General features: G+C 35.2%; 1 protein-coding gene across 1 annotated transcript in view; it reads right to left on the reverse strand.

Annotated features, from left to right (window-relative positions):
* Window positions 1–237: 237 nt before the first annotated feature.
* Window positions 238–17,364, reverse strand: part of METTL15 (methyltransferase like 15) — a 95,300-nt gene continuing 78,173 nt past the window's right edge. Inside the window, exons 4-6 of the mRNA XM_054067252.1 lie at window positions 12,297–12,488; window positions 10,039–10,217; window positions 238–4,825 (exon numbers count right to left, since the gene is read on the reverse strand). Of these exons, the coding sequence (XP_053923227.1) occupies window positions 4,383–4,825; window positions 10,039–10,217; window positions 12,297–12,488 (814 nt within the window). The 3' untranslated portion in view covers window positions 238–4,382. The remainder of the gene's footprint in view (window positions 4,826–10,038; window positions 10,218–12,296; window positions 12,489–17,364) is intronic.

The raw sequence follows: 17,364 nt of genomic DNA on the forward strand, positions 1-17,364 counted from the left end.
ATTGCGTATTATTCTAAGTTACAGATTACATTTAAGCAACTGCTATACAAAAAAAATAAATAAATGTATGGATATAAAGACTTCCATAAGAGTGTGTAATCCCGGTGTAAATGGTCCTAATCCTACTGAATGGCCCTTCCTGGCGAAACTCTGGGGCACAAGAAAAACAGATCCGAACCCTTTATTACTCTTGCTAGAGAAAAGATCTTAAGTAAGACAGGCAACTACAAATTGGCTTATGAGTTCGTTACTTCTCTGTTTATTTGAATTATTCTCACCAGTACTTTTGTACAGTGATACAGAAAACAATGAGTCAAAACTGGTATCCAAGTTATATTAAAATTTAAATTAATCAAACAAAATCACCAACAGTCAGCATCTAAGACTGCTCATTGCAGTCAGCCCACCCCTGCATATCACCTTTCCTCAGAGTATAGTTTCTCATGCTTCCTCCCTCACAGCGTTCATAGAATCACAGAATCACCAGGTTGGAAAGGACCCACTGGATCATCGAGTCTAACTATTCCTAACACTCCCTTAAACCATGTCCCTAAGCACTTCATCCACCCATTCCTTAAACACCTCCAGGGAAGGCGACTCGACCACCTCCCTGGGCAGCCTCTGCCAGTGCCCAATGACTCTTTCCGTGAAGAATTTTTTTCTGATTTCCAGCCCGAACCTCCCCTGGTGGAGCTTGAGGCCATTCCCTCTTGTCCTGTCCCCTGTCACTTGGGAGAAGAGCCCAGCTCCCTCCTCTCCACAACCTCCTTTCAGGTAGTTATAGAGAGTAATGAGGTCTTGTGTTGGTAGACTATTTAGCAGCATAAACTTTGTAATTAATATCATGTCTTCTCCAATACAAAGAGTAGAACAATTATATGAATCATTAATAATCACAGAAATGCTACTCCAGAAAACAACATGCAAAAAGTCTGATACAATGCTTGCTACTAGAAAGAGAGCCACATGCTATTAGAATTTACCAAAGTTGGTATTTTCCCTGTTCGTACTGTATTAGGAATCCTTCCCTTCCAATTTCTCTCTATCAAAAACCTCAATAGATCTGGACAAAAGGTGTCATTACAGACCGTGATTTTTTAAAGCCAAGTGGCAATCTCAGCAGATGTGACTATAAAAGACTACTGAGAAATTACTCAATCGTAACAGTTCGAAAAAATTCCTTATATTACTTGAAAAGAGTAAAATTAAGCCTTTGGATTCTGGAACAATGAAAAGGATTCTTTAGGAAGAAACAGGGAAGTAATAATTGTTGGTAGGCTCTCTTGAGCTATAAATGCAGACAATTGTGCTTGTAACTTAAAATGCTACTTTAAAAAGGTACTATAGCTTTACCATTAAAACCTTATCATAAAAACATTATTCACAGATAACTGTGTCTAGTTTTGAAGTAATTATTCTATGCAAATCTCTTCATCAGGTAGGTACTTCCGACAGCATATCAACTCTAGGTTCAGCTAGATTAACTAATTACACCACATTTTCTAATATTTTCAATATAAAGTATGTTTATAATATGTACAAATACTCTCACAACTGGTTTTTTTGTACTTTTTACATTTTTTCCACACTCTTCTGATGTACTAACACGAAAAGATATAAGCTTTGGCAACGTGCTCTGCACACACACATATTTTGGCAACACTTCCACCTCTCCACAACTACCACTTCATATTCCTACAAATATTCCACATATTGGATGTTTCTTCTTTTCCCATGATGTACAGTACCATGGTATTACCATATTCCTTGCAAACATGGTCTACATGGTCTACTCTTTTTCCTTTGTTGCTAACAGATAATTCTCCGTTTGGCTGTTTTAAAATGCACGTTGCTAAGATTAAGTAACAAGATTTTAGAAGTTACAAACAACTAGCAGCATGACTTGCTTTTCAGTGCAACTTATTTTCCACCAGATACCACCTCCTTCATAAATATGATTCTCGATTATGGGGAAAAAAAATGTTTAGTTTTAATAACGTCATATATACCATGTTAGGAAAATTTAAGATACGCTGTGTAGACGCATGTCCCGGAAAGAACATAACAACCTAATACGCTTCACATAATATAACTTCACCCACTAGATGGAAATGAAGTGCTTAAAGATGTATGAATATTTTGACTAATTATAATTAGCAGGTTTTTTTCTGGGAAAATCAGAAAATTCTGTTTTCAAGTAGAAAGAGGTTAAAATTCCAGGACTCTCCATACTACAAGTTTAAAGCTGACAGTGAGGAGACCCCGAGAGGAGAGAAATAGATCCTCTACAGAGAAGAGCTGAATGATAGATGCACTGCCATGGCCGTGCAACTCCAAGCTAAAGGTGAAGAAATGTCTCTCACTTTCCCCAATCAAGGAAGTGTATTTACAAAAACTGATATATGGTAGTTCAACCATCATAAGAAACCGCTCCTTTACAATTAGACCTGAGAAGTGTGGATTTTAAATGTCCATCTAAGCATAAGAAATTTTGATGCTTTTGTATAATTTCTAGGATAGAGATACTTAACTTCTGATATTACCAGACAGTTTTCCTGAAGCATGTTCCTGTACAACACGCAGCATGGTGTTACAATTCATCTAGGCTTACAATGATTTTTCCAACATACAATTGGAGTGCACTTCAATATGGAATCTTAGCTAAAAATAACATTAGTTATTTATATTTAATGTTTGGATGAAAAAATGTCTATTTAAGGTACAGTGTGTTGTCTCTCAGATGTCAACAGTAAGTAATATTATTTGAAGTGGAATGTCTTATTTAATATTTATAGCATGTATAATGAAACTAGTGGGAAAATACTGAAATTTCAGAAAAGCATGAAATGCCTATCATCTTTCAACTATTATTTCAGATTAGTGACAGACATTATCATGTGTCTATCCAAGAATACATTATATGACTCAGCTTTACCAAGTAATTAAACAATATTCTGATATTTTAATATACTGCATATTATAGACAGTGAATCCAAATTTCAACTTGTGTCAATATGACCCAAAAAACTCCCATGAAGTAATAATTTACATCAATTTGAAGAGGATGTTTCATGAAAATCAAGTCCAGAATGAGACAGTCAGTTCTTTTTCAGAAGATAGCATAGTAATAATCATATAGCACCATCAGAAACTACATTTTTTATTCTATCAGCCAAGTTTCTGGTTCATCACGAATAAAATCCTGCTTCTGATTTTATTATGCAAATAAGCATGTTTTTTTTTCTCAAGAGTCAGAGGTCAAAGAAGCTGAAACCTATACTATTTTCTCATCATTTTTTAACATATAAAGACCGCAAAACAATAGTCTTTTAAGATAAAATATAAACCCAAAGCTAAATTCATACTTCATATATGAATTCCAATTCATATTAACTTCCAAAAAAAAAAAATTATCTTACATGTTTTACTACTTAGGATAGCATCCAACCCGGAAACTGGTGACACAGTGAGCCTTTTATAAAATAATTCAATACTTACCTAAGTAGCATCTCTTAATAAATGATCACTAGTATCTTATGGATCACAATAATCCATAAGACCCACAATATCTCATTTTTGATAAATAAACTATAATTCCATCAACACCTAAAAGTTATACCGGATCTATGCACAGAAATCGTGTCACAGGCAGAAATTCAAATGATCAAGTACAAATTGTGAGTGTTTGCTTGTAGTGTCCAAGTGCAAACAGTGGTCTTCTAGTATCTCTTTTCCTCCAAGATACAGCTATTATTTGGAATCTATAAACATAATTAACCAGGTGATCAGTCAGAAGTAGGTATTTACTTATTATAAAAAAATATGAGCCCATTTTCAAACTCCTGGATAGAACATTACACATTAATATCAGTCTATTTAAGAACAAGCTCTCAGCCCACATGTATTCATGCAACAAGTCAATTGAGATACAGAGACTTCTATATCATGAAATCTTAGGTTAGTCTAAACTTATGCTACACTAAATCAGACATCTGACTTAGCTGTGTGAAATCCACTCCCATAAAAATGTGTCTGTCTCAATCAGCTACTGAATTTAGATTGTTAATATAAGGGGTTTGAATGTAAACTAAAGGAAATACTGTAAATAGATCAAACCTGTAACTTTAATAAACTTTGGGTTTGGTGCTTTTCTTAAAAAGATTTCCTTTTCATATAATTAGTGTCACCCACTTATCTCCATTTTTTTTACCTCTTGATGTTGTATACTACATCAAAATTAAAAAAGAAGCACGAAGTTAAGAAAGAAATGGTTTCTAACAGCCTTAATTTTATTTTTTTCAGTTTGATATTATCTGTCCAATTAGCCTTCTAGAAAACAAAATTTAAGGAAATTATACAATCGTATAACCATGAATTTTGACTTAGAGTTTAATAGCAGCTCTTAACTTGGCCGACCTTCCTCTTGGGTTTCTTTCAATATCCTTGGCTTCGGGTGTCAGAACTTTTTTATGTATAAACATCCACTTTGGGTTGGATTTTCCGTGGGGAAATTCTTGTGTATCTTCTTTGGAGCAATTTTTTAGAGCCTGTCTTATCTTCTGCCTTGAGCTAAGATTGTGTTTCTCTGTCATGTCTATCCCATGAAGAAAACGCTTGATAATACGATCTTCTAGTGAGTGAAAGGACAGGGCTACAAGGCGACCTCCAGGTTTCAGAAACTTCTCAGCTGTCTTCAGTCCTATCAAAAGTTCATGGAGCTCATCATTTACAAATATACGCAGGCCTTGAAAAGTCTTGGTAGCAACATGTGTAGGTCTCTGAAGTAAGTCTTTTCGTGCATACAGAGCTGATGCTGGAAAAGCACCTGCCACGAATGAAAAAGATATATATTAATATCTTATTTGAATTCACATCTCTGAAAGTAAACCCTATTAAACTGAGCTGGCTTGCAGTTGAGTGTTGATTTTTCCCCTATAATTTTTTATAATGCAAATGCTTCACAAAATCAAAATACAAAATTACAGCTGAAACCAAGAGCAGGAAAAAAATGAAGATGGGCTGGATAAGTCTCACTTTACAGTTCAGCGTAGTCAATGTCTGTTCAGCATTTGTGGTGTTTCATTTCATGCTTTTGAGGCAAAAATATTAATACACAACGGACACAATTTTAACTGTTGTCTTCTAGATAATTACGTATTTCTTCACAGGCAGAGATAAAATGAAGACAATGTGACCTGCCAATAAGCATCTTACAGTGAATTACTCACCACTTAAGAGAAGCATCTCGTTTGACGACAAAGATTGTTGACCACTATACCTATGTTTCTTCAAAAGTTCACAAAAACACCTTCACAAATTCAGAAAATTCAGACAATACTGTTGCTTTTTCACCTGCCTATAGAGCAGAACATGTCAAGGTAGGAGTTTGTTGGATGAAAAACCACGAAATTAAATAATATTAGACGCACAAACTTCCTTCTTCCTTTTTCAAAAATCATACAACTCTTGAATAGACTGAAATTTTGATAGAAACTTTAATCTATCATTATTTAATGTACTTTAGGCTTGAATCTTCATTATCTGAGTAGATGGCAAAAAGCTAGAGAAGCCAGATTTGATGGATGAAAGGAACTAAAGTACAAGCATCTTACAATATCTGTGAAACCTGAGTAAATTTATAATGTATCATGTAAGTGAGCACAAGAAAGGATTAATTGAACGAATAATGCTAGTGCATAACTGGAAAGAATTAATTTTCAAAACAAGATAAGGCAGTACAGCTGGTATGTACATATAAAAATGCCTTAATTCCATTCCAGTGCTAAACTACAATATAGTAAAGCAATGGGTTTGAAGTAAATGTAATTCATAATCAAGTAAATTATATTCGATATAGTGGAGTGAAAGAAGGTAACAAGGTACCTCTAATATTAATATTCAGGAAAGAGCTAAAGAAATGCAGCCACTTTGCAGCTTTATGCAACAAAAAACCCCATACCAAAACCAAAATCAAACCATTTCCAAATTCAAAGACTTATTGGTTTGCCTTCAGAGACTGGGATTAACTAATAATTGTAGTCTGTTGCAGTGATTTCTGTCACACTGGACTTCATCATTTTCATAAAGGCAGTAGATTCTGATCTATGTTCCAGGGATAAAAAACTTTCCTACCCCTTTCTTTCTCCTCTGGTGTATCTGAATAAAAACCTATTTGGGTTTTGTGCTAAGGCACAAAATCTCTCACCCAGCCCTCTCCTATTACCATGACACTCAAAGAAAAACCTTCCTGGTAACAGGCCGCACAAGGTACAAAAACATAAAAAAATCTGTATGGGAAGTTTGTAAAAAGAATTTCATTCATAAAAACACCACGCTTCTGGCTAGATGACTGGTTTGAAATCCCAGGGAGAGAAATTATAATTTTTAGTTTTGGGATGCCCTGAATGTACTTACACTTTTAAAATCCTAATAGATTCACAAGTTGAAATGTATTGAAATTTTAAAGCTTGTGAATGAAATTAGCAACGTGCTGTGCCTGTCAATATGAACTATTAAAGTCCCCAGAGTGTATGAGAGTGGGAGAGTTTAAAAATTAATTCAGATCGTGCACCTGTTTGCAGGAATACATCTGTTGAATTAGCATTGCATTTAATAAGTTTCTGTGATGCAACTAATGTCCTTTTGTCTAGGCTCCCTCAGTACAGTGTTAATTCTCATCTATCTGAAATTCAGGCAATATTACACATTCCAAACTGATAATTAAAGTCTATAAATGTGAACCAATCTGAATGAGACTGCCTTTACCCATTAAAGTTCTTCTTAAAGTTTTCAAATTTCTTTAATGTCTCATCATCAATTTCTTTCAAGTTAAGTCCAAATGATTATATGATCTCAAAATGATCTGTTTATAGATTAGGTATCTAAAAAGCGCTGAGAAAAATGAAATTTTGAACAATAGCTAAGAGATAAAAAGGTATATTACCCACTGAAAACAAAAGAAAATAGATCATCCATTGTATGGAGAAAGCATATTAAAATTACTTCCTAAAAATGCCACTATTTTTAGTCAGTTTTTCTGCACATCAAGTTAAACCACTTTTTTTCCAAACAACTCAATGTTTGCTACAGCAAAAGTCACCAGGACGCTTCTTAATTGACTTCTACACATCTATCCACAGACCTTCAGTTGAAAACTACTGATCTTTGGTATTTACAAAGTATTTGTCATTGCAGATAGCTGTGTGAAAACTAAAGAGTGAGCAGAGTTCAGTTGTGCTGCAAGAAGAGATGATGTTCACATGACTGAACAAAAAACTCCTCCTTTTTCCCATGTAAACTGCAGGCTCCATAGCTCACAGAGACCTCTTATTTAAATCTGTCAGAAGGCTTTCAGGTACATTTAGAATAATAAAAAAAAAAAAGAAGCCATACTTTTTTTAGGGTTTTTTTGCAAGACCTTATTCATTGCACAGAATATAGAGAGATAACACTCTGTCTGATATCAAGAAAGAGAAGGAATTATTTTCTTGAACTGGAACAAAGCAGAGCAAGAAATCATTTGGATACCGGAGTCAGTCCCACACCGTTATACGCAATCTTGACATACAAATCTACAGATACAATTTTTTCAGCTATAGATTAAAATTATAACCGTTGCTAATACAAACTTTGGAAATCTCTGATTGTTCTGTAACTGTTCTGAGGCTGGTTTGTTTGTTTGGGTTTTTAATTATATTCTTCACTCTTATCTCCCAACCAATTAGCAATAGCAATACATGTTCTAACCTTTTGGTGGGTGGTAGGAAACACCGGAAAGCTGGTATTCTATAACAGAAATAAAATTTTCCAGTTTGAGGCTAGTCAAATCTAGACTCACTGGGATTCTAGTTATCAGCTAGGCTTTAACAGAAAACTTTGGAGTTCTAGAAAACCTGAAGCTATAGCAAACCCCAACATGTGAAAGAAATAAGGACCCTACATGAATTCTCAAATACTGACACCAACGGACAAAAAGACATAAATACCCAGCCTCACAGGCTAGAGGTTGAATCTATTTTGGAGAGATAATCATGCTTTCATGTTGTCTGCAAAATCTAAAATGCAAGATTTTATTATTCTAATTAATATTTTATTTTTTTTAAAGGACTTGACATTTAACTAATAGGCCACAGATTTTACTGCAGTAAAGTCCTGAATTAGTATGGGGTTTTTTTATGCTGTGCCACCAAGAGGATCCTGTAGCTGTGGTCTCTGGCACTTTAGCTCTGGCTTACTTCAGTAACTTCACAGATATTATTTTGCAGAAGAATATATGTAAAAGAAAGATGATATATCAAACAAAATATATAAAAGTTACCAGAAATTTTCTTAAGGTATAATCGGTTCAAAAATCAGTAGGATCCACCATTGTGCTCCTCTACTGAAGGAATCAAATTAAAGTAAGAAGTTCTACCTAAACAGGAATCTGCGTAGCAGTCCCAAAATTGGCAACTACTTGGATACTTAAAAAAATAGGACACAGAAGACACATATATTGTCTTGGTACATATGTGCTGGATTCATTGTCTTTGGTATGTATATTATCTGATGTATATCTGATTCATGTATTGAGCTGCTCTTCAAATATAGCAGAGATTTTTAAAGTAAGAACAAAAAATCCTCATTGTCACAGAAAATGACCATTAAGTGATGACTCATGCCACAAATGAGGAATCTTCAATCATTGTCTTTTCTGCACTTGTATTTTTATTTTCATAATTCAAGCGAGTGCAGAAAATTATTTCAGAAGGTACTGAGCTGCTTTTTTACAGCTCATAACAAATTATATCTTCAGCATAGCAAATGGTTGCTTCAATCTCAATAACAGTACAGTTTTAATCAAAATATTTTTTTAAAGTACGGGATGCATGTGACAAAACCCCCAAATTGTTATTTTGTGATGCTGATGACAATGACTATATTAAAAAGCTAACTCCTCAGGTTTCGTAGAAGTCTTATAGTGTTTTATGTCTATGTTTTTTTAACATTGTTTGTTCCTCACATCCACTATACTTACAGTAGGGACTTAAAACAGGAAGCAATGTTTTCAGATCCTTTATTCATATCAGCTAAACTTTGGGCCTTGGCTGATTGTACATTTTGCTCAATTACCCTGACCTGCATAAATCTAAACTTTCGAATTTGGTTGTTGATCATTAAAACTAAGATCCTTAAACTTCCAGTTCAAGTGACATGAATTCTTATGAATACAATATGTTTTTTAAAAGTCTTCAGTGTATTGACACAGCATTTAACACTATTCTTTAGGAAATATTAAATTTGGACAGTCATCTTAAAGGTCTATGTTCAAAGGAGTCAGCAGCGTACACTTTTTTGGAGATAAGATCCAGTAATTTTCATTTCTTGGTTAAAAAAAAAAAATCCCAACATTACATATCGTAATGTTAATGAACATGATTTGTGTCTTACATTTTTCCTTGAAAATTCTCACTTGGAAACACAAACATGAAGGTACTTGATGTAAGCACAGTTCCTCCCTAACTACATTTTGTTCAAGTTGTTTACAGTGAAGAGCAAGTAAGATGAAGTGTTTCAATAGTCGCTTCAGGCTGATCTAGTTGGCATTCACAAGGTGCAGCAAACTATGTTTTGCTTTAGCTTTTGCTTCCTGGCTCTTTAAGCAGACAGGAATGATCTGATTTCATTCATAATTGGAAGCTGCCATGGTACTTCCCCTCAAAATATTAAAATATAGAAATTTAAAACTAGAAGAGGCATATGACGTATCTGATATTTGAAGGCTGGGATAAAGAATTCCCTATGCTGCTGCCATTCTTTACTTCAACTTGGTTGGCAAAATGATAAATCACTTCATGTAAAATCTATTATTAAACTAATCATCAAACTACAATATAAAAAGTGGGAGCTTAAAAAAAAAAAAAAAAAGAGAAAGCTGACATCAAGAGGAGAATAGGCAGGATTAGATCCTGCATGATTTCAAGTACAAACAGATCCCTCTGGGACTTTGGGGATTAATATTTTTTCTCCTCAGCTACTCTGAAGAATTAATGAGGGTACCTGCAACAATGCTTGCAAGCTGCTGAGTTCTGGTGATGGGGTATATGCTGCGTGCCTGAACAATGGCTGAAGCGATTTTCTTGGCGTGCCTTTCCTCCCCATATGTTCTCAGGATGGACGCAAGCGCCTGTTGATCTAAAGCGTTCACAACATCAGCAGCAGTGGGCATGTCAGGGTACCTACGCACAAGAAGAGCCAATTAGTTCACTGACGTCAGTTTCCATTGACAAGAGGTGAAGCTTGATAGCATTGAGACATAAAGTCAAACACACACACTGCATACAAGTACCTTTGAGGTTTTCAAAAAAGAGACAGCAATCTTATGAAAACAGATATAGCCTGTACCTTCTAAATCCTTTTTTCTTGCTATTTTAAATGGACTTTGTTCCTTAACATCAATTAGAACACCTGAAAGTTCCAAGTATTGTCATAAACTATGTTTAATGAGTTGAAGAGAATGAATACATTTCGGTATCAAGTTGACATAGAAATGCTGTAATACTTTTTATTTAGCCAGCTTCAGAACAGAAACTTGCCCCTTACGGGTTCATTTTAGTCACCTTGCATTACATGTTTTTTTCTAGTCAGAACTGATTTCAAGCATGTTTTCTTTCACATCTCCTGCTGTGAAAACAATTGCTCATGAAAATAATTTAACTGTACTTTTCCCTACAAAGCATAAGAATTTTTATCCAAATACTGCTTTGAGAGAATAGAAAAGACCTAATATTACAAATTATAGGAATTATTACAATATAAATAGGAAAAACCATACACTTATATTTTAAATCTCTGACACTGTTATAGAAATAGTTTAAGGTATTTTAGGAACATCATACACAGGTTTATTAATTGGAGAAAACATACAACCTACTTAATAAACTCTCTTCTATGAAGACATGAATGTGCAGAATATTTTTCAGGCATTTATTACTCTCCTGCAATATCTTACAAAACATAACAAAACTTAGAAATCAGAGGCAAGTAGTATCATAGCAACAACCGTAGTGTAAGGCTTTTGTTATGCCACAGGTATCCTTTGTTCTGACGCTCCTGTTCCACACGTGTATTCTCATGATGCAAATATAAACTTGGAGTTCAGATTCTTGGAATCTGAGGCCTGAATTCCAGGAGGATCATATGAGCTTTTCACACAGAACTGGAAACAGTGAATATTATGAAATTTGCTGTGTTAAGACACAGGGTGTTGATTTCTTAGAAATTGAGGCTTCCTATTGGCTCTATGTGAGCAATAAAAGATTAAATGACATTTCTTAAGACTACAGGTTTATCAAAACACAAAGCAAACTCTTTCATCCTACCAGTAATGCATTAAGCAATTATTGCCATCATCTATACAACAGAGATCTTTGCTACGGAAATATATTAGGTTGTTTGAAGATGAAAACTGCTCCACAAGTGGAAATTATCATTCCACCATTGATTTTCATGCTCTTTAATGTAATAAATCCTAGTTCTAATAACTTAAATATTTTATACCAAATTAACAATTATAATAATCGTTAATTTGACAACTACGTAAGACTGATATGCCTCCTTCACAATGTGAAAGGAAGCTTATAACATTGCTAAGGAAAGCTGACAACTAATCTACAAGCATGCAAGAAAACATTATTACTAGTGTGTTAAAAGCAATGTTACCATCTGATTTCAACTGGCAGATATCATACATGGGATTTTAATTATTTATTTTATATTATATTCCTTTTAGAGAGCAGTAACTGGGTCAGATGGTCATTGCGGAAAAGAGGGAAGTTGTTTCTTTCCTGAGGGATCAACTGAACGTGCTCAAGTGAAGGTTCCATGAATAGTAAGTGTGCCAGAAAAGGAAAAGCACTGCAGTAAGGGGTTGTGAGCCCACAGATCAAGTACAGTCTGAGAAAGTGTGGAAATAACAGGAAGAAGACAGGTCTCTGAAAGTGAGATGCCCCTGTGACTGTTGACCATATACTGCAAAATTGTAAAATTTTAATAGCATAGTTAACAAAAATGTTACCAGTTTAACTACCCATCACTGGAACTTTCCTCTGATTTCTAAAGAAAAGACAATAATCGGGGTTCTAAGAATTCAAATAAAAAAATAAAAACTTTGTGGCAAAAGAAAGACAGTATATTTGTTAAAAATTAAATGTGATTGGATGACAAGAATTCTTTAGCTTAAGGGGAAATAAAATGCATGGGCACTGTTGAGCACACAGCTTCTGAGTTTCAAGGAGAAATATTTTATTAACAGGTACCTGTCACTATCCATCCTCATGTCCAAGGGTCCATCCTTCTGCAGGGAAAAACCTCTTTCAGGTGTATCAAATTGCATAGAAGAACAGCCAGCATCCAAGAGAACTCCATCGAGAGTCCCTGGCTCAACTCCAGAGGCGAGTAACAAAGCCTCAGACTGGCTAAACTGTCCTAGAAGAGCTTGAATCTGTTTCCTGTAAGAAAATAACAAATAAATAGCCTCAATTTTGGCTATAGCAGTGCAGTGTCTTCCCCTCGTATAGCAGGAATTAGATCGTAGCATTCGTCTCAGAAGAAACAGGGCTACTCCCAACATAATAGTTTAAGTACTTTTCATATGTCAACATCGAAAATGGGTCCAACCAATCCATCAGCAACTACTTAAGCTTCTTTAACTCTTCCTGCTTGATCTCAAAGGAATGGAAACCTGACTAAAATTTCGCGTTCTTCAACACACAGGAATTGAAAGGGACGCCTTTCACATTCAGTGGGAATGCCCTGACCATCAAGGTACCTGCAGTGCTGAGCAGGGCCCTTAGTCATTTGTGTTCAAAGTGTGGAAAAGAAGAAATTGGTTCTCAGATGCAGAAGAAGCAGACAAGAGGGAACATGACTACACAGCCTTACGGTTAATACTTACCTGCCACAAAATAAAATGCCACCTTTTTGTTAGTGGCATTTGCTGTTTCAAAAATAATTGGACAAATGAGGTATAGTGGATCATAAGCAGATAAAATACTTCAGTGTAGTTTTGATTCAGGCACCTAATCACTGCGAAGAGTAGAGTTGTCCATGCATTTTTGTGCTTAGCATATTTCTTCCTTAGATTTAAGGTAGTTTTTGCTTAATATTCCCATACTGAGAAGGGAAAATGGCATGGCAAGGGAGATGATGACACATCTTTGAGGTGTCAAATGCTTTCTTGGGTGTCTAAACCCAGACTTTTGATTCTTCCGTATATATAAGGTGACTTAGAATTAAATGATTCATTTTATGTGTCTCTCAAAAGCTCACTGAATTTCACAGATATAAAAAGATTAACCAAAGCGTTGCTGCGTTTTAAGCAGTACGTGCAAAACACAATGTGTTTCTGCCCATAACAAAAAGCCACTGCCTCCACATCTGAGTTTTGATTACAGTTTGGATAACTGCTCTTCAGCCCCATCGCTCATCTTTCAAATTATTACAAGGTCCACTAAGTTAACTCATAAAACTTTCTCTAAATTGCATGTGCAGCAGTGAGTGGATGGAGACAACAACTCTTAGGTGTTTGAGCTACAAAAGGACAGATGCCCACATGTCTTTTGATGCTCCAGCATGACAGTCATTATGAAAAGAAACAACTCCAGTAACAACAGTTTCAAAATGGTGTATGAACATGGAATCAGAGCCTTATGTGCACTCATCCAATTGGATGAAAACACTACCAAGATTAACAGAAAAAAAAAAGAAAAGAAAGAGAAACCCCCCCAACTTCTGTTAAAAGGAAGGAGTTATGAATGCAACCATATGGAAGAACATTTAGCTACACCATGGTATCCTCATTAGGGCAGAAAAAATCGACCTATTTAACATAGCACAAATGGGAAATACCTTGAAAGAACAGATTTCATAAGGGGTATCATAATCACACATATGCGTTTTTTGAATTGAATATTGTCCAGTACATAATTAAATATAACTATTCAGCTTAATAAGAACTGACAGTTCCTGAAAAGCACAACAATCCACTGAACACATTGAAATCAATTTAAGCTATATGTTTATAGCTTTGAGATTGTATTTCCCCTGAATATAATGAGAGGAATTTTCTCGTAAATCTCTAACGCTTTGTCCAACTGGGCAGAGTTACTAACTCTACAACTTGTGCAACTGAATGAACTTTAAAATCCTGTATGTGGGAGATGAAAATAACTGAAATCTGGGAAAAAAATTATAAATTCTGATTGCCTAGTTCCCTTAGCAGACAGCAATCCATGTTGGCAGCCATGAACTTGCACTGTACTGTGCCACCAACCAATATGAAAAATTATTCTAAACTATATTTATAACTTGCTAGAAATTTGTTTAGATTTCTTTGAGGATGAGGATAGCTAAGATGTTTCGGATATTGGCCTTTGATATGTGGTCTGCCAACCCTTTGTGGTCAGAAGAGGTAATTAAAAAAGAAATATATTTGAAGTTGAAATTCACTTTTTGGTAGAGAGGTGCTTCAGATGGAAAATGTTTTGGAGTTTGCAAACAAAAAAAGACTGGAAAAAAATTAGATTGACATTTTGATGTCAGCCTTTCAGCTGTGTAAAATTATAGCTTCTGTATATAACCTGTTTGTTATACACTACATTTTGTGTACCAATATGGATATCGGTGTCTTGGTGAATATAAATCTCTACTAAAACCAGATGCTTTCCATGAGATTATAATTGCTATATTAAAATGTTCATGCCAGTTGTTTGAATTTCTGATTCTTTGTGGACTAGAATAAATGATTTTAAGCAGCTTGGGTATCTCATACATTTCAATTAATTAAGTACACAGCCATGAAAGATTTATTACCTTACAAAAGGAAATACAAATATCAACTATTTTTTGATAGGCTAGCAACAATGATGACAAGGATTAATCTATGAGATTATCAACGTGACACATTTATTTAAAGGAAAATATTTTAACCAAGCAGTCAGAAGCATTTAATAGAACATAATAAACCTCTTCCCTTGTCTACTATTCTTTATGCCCACGTTGAAATAATAACTGATTTACTCTGAAACTACTTAATTTAGCCTAAATTCCTTCTGCCTTCAGATTTTTGCTTACATCATCTGTAAATTCTGTTTCCAGAATAACCTCAAATAACTAATAAAAAACTGTGTACCCTACACTAAAAATGTTTACTTCCTACAGTAACACACTTTCTGCTCTCCACAGGTATGCAGAAATTCTTTTTCAGTGTCCCAATGTTTTCTTTAGACATTAACGGATTTATGTTCCATGACCCAGTGTGAAAATCTGTCTACTGCCCTCTCTCTCTTATCATGTTGCAAAAACAGTACTTAGTGTAAAAAAACAGGAATCAGGGAACATCCTGAAATCCCAAATAAAACAGTCAACCTTACGTTTGAAAAAGCCTGAGAAGAGAGAGCATATGACAACATTACAGACCAACACCAAATGGGGATTTTAGCTGAGTCTTGAGGACAACATCAGAAGCTGTTAAGACTACGAAGGGTCACATAGAGAGCTTTTTAATCCTTTTAGGGGATCTTTGGAGGCTACAATCCCACTGAAGCAAATTGTCTTGCTTAAGAGAAAATATTTAAACTTAGAACTTGAACGGCACTTTACATATTCAGACTATTTTAGAAACATAACACAACTGTGAAGAGCTTTTAGACTTAGCCCCTCTCTTATAAATAGAGAAGTGCAAGTTGCAGTTTAATACTGAGTGACTTGAAGATACCAAGGTAGAAAGCTAAGATCATTTTAGAGATTATGGTCATATGCCATAAATGAGCAGACAATGCACCTCTCATGTTTAGCTCTCGTATGCTTGGCTTGTGTGTGCGTGTCTACGGTAACAGCATGGTAATTTTTGATAAATTCCCAACTGCTACAGTGAAGCAACCTCCAACTTCTCAAAATATTCAACCAGCTCGCTTCCTCTTCATTAGTTTTGACATTCTCCAAGAAAAAAGTATTCAAGATTTTGAAAGTACACCGGGAACACAAACCATCTAGCCAATTTTACAAATAATAAAAAGTTATGTCATCTGCTACATATGTTGTTGGGGCCTTAATAGATTTTATTGCGCAACATCCTCAAGAGCTCACAGAATTCTTGTATTGTTTGCTATAGCTGGAAAATAACACAGAACCTTGGGTTCCAGACCCTTTGTTCAGGTCATAACACAGCATTTTGTTATATCTTACTATGACACACAGCATAGTAATTCTGATAGACAACACTGGATCCACACTTCTCAATTATATGAAAGTGCAGTATAAGAAAGAGTTTGAAGTCTCCTAACGTATTTGAGGCTCTTCTACTTTCGGTTAACCTTTGCTATTCTACAGTGCTTTATAAAAGTATTTATTATTTTACTCAGCTGAGAGGGATGCACACAGGAAAAAAAAAGTGAAGAATGAATATAGCTTGAAGAAAATAAACAGAGATAATATTTTCCCTTATCTAGTTTCTCTCCATTGTCATAGAGGTTGCTGTGACATCAATCATTCAAGCAATTTCACAGGAAAGTATGATTACGCTTTCATGGTGCTTCAGTAATTTTTATGTGTATATAACAATACTTGCTCTTGATCTTTCACCAGCACTCCCCTTACAAATTCTATGTATGAATACATAGATAGTTGGGAAGTGATGATCCCTTGCCAGCAGTGAAAACTACCTTCTATTCAACCAGAATAAATAGTTTCTTTGAGGCAACTGGGAGAAAAACAGTTTTTCTGCTAACCTTTGCCAGTGCACATCGAGCGAGGAGACCAAACTCGTTAGTTCAGAACCAAACTGGTGCTTTGTTTGATTCAGTAACTCCACTGAGACTGCCAACAGGGGTGCCGATCAGCACCAGCTGTAATGAGGGTATTGGTACAGAGCTGGTTTGATGTCATTGACTCACTTCACCTGGGTCACTCAGCAGCTGTCAGATAGCTGCGACTTCCACTCATGGCAGCACTGTGCCAGGCACACCTAGAAGCAAACCGCAAATACTCCAGTTGTAAATTCCTGGAACTTTCATCACCCTACATGGAAATTGTTGCAAGCATTACTCTGCCTCAGTGTGACAACTCTCTCAAAAAAAATATAACTGAATATTCTGCAAAAAAAAAATTTAAACGACCTTTGACAAATGGGAAATTGGCATGGTTTTCATGTTTGCAAAGAAAAATACATACAAATTATAAAATCCCTCAACTTATAAACTCTCCTTGTCATTACGTCCCTAGCTTTATAAAAATTAATTACAGCTCTGGAAACAGCCCATATATCTATTTAAAAACTAACAGGTCAATAGGCTGGATTTTGTGCTACAAAGTTACAACTCCATATCT

The sequence above is a fragment of the Cuculus canorus genome, chromosome 5 (assembly GCF_017976375.1).
Source record: "Cuculus canorus isolate bCucCan1 chromosome 5, bCucCan1.pri, whole genome shotgun sequence".
NCBI lineage: Eukaryota > Metazoa > Chordata > Aves > Cuculiformes > Cuculidae > Cuculus > Cuculus canorus.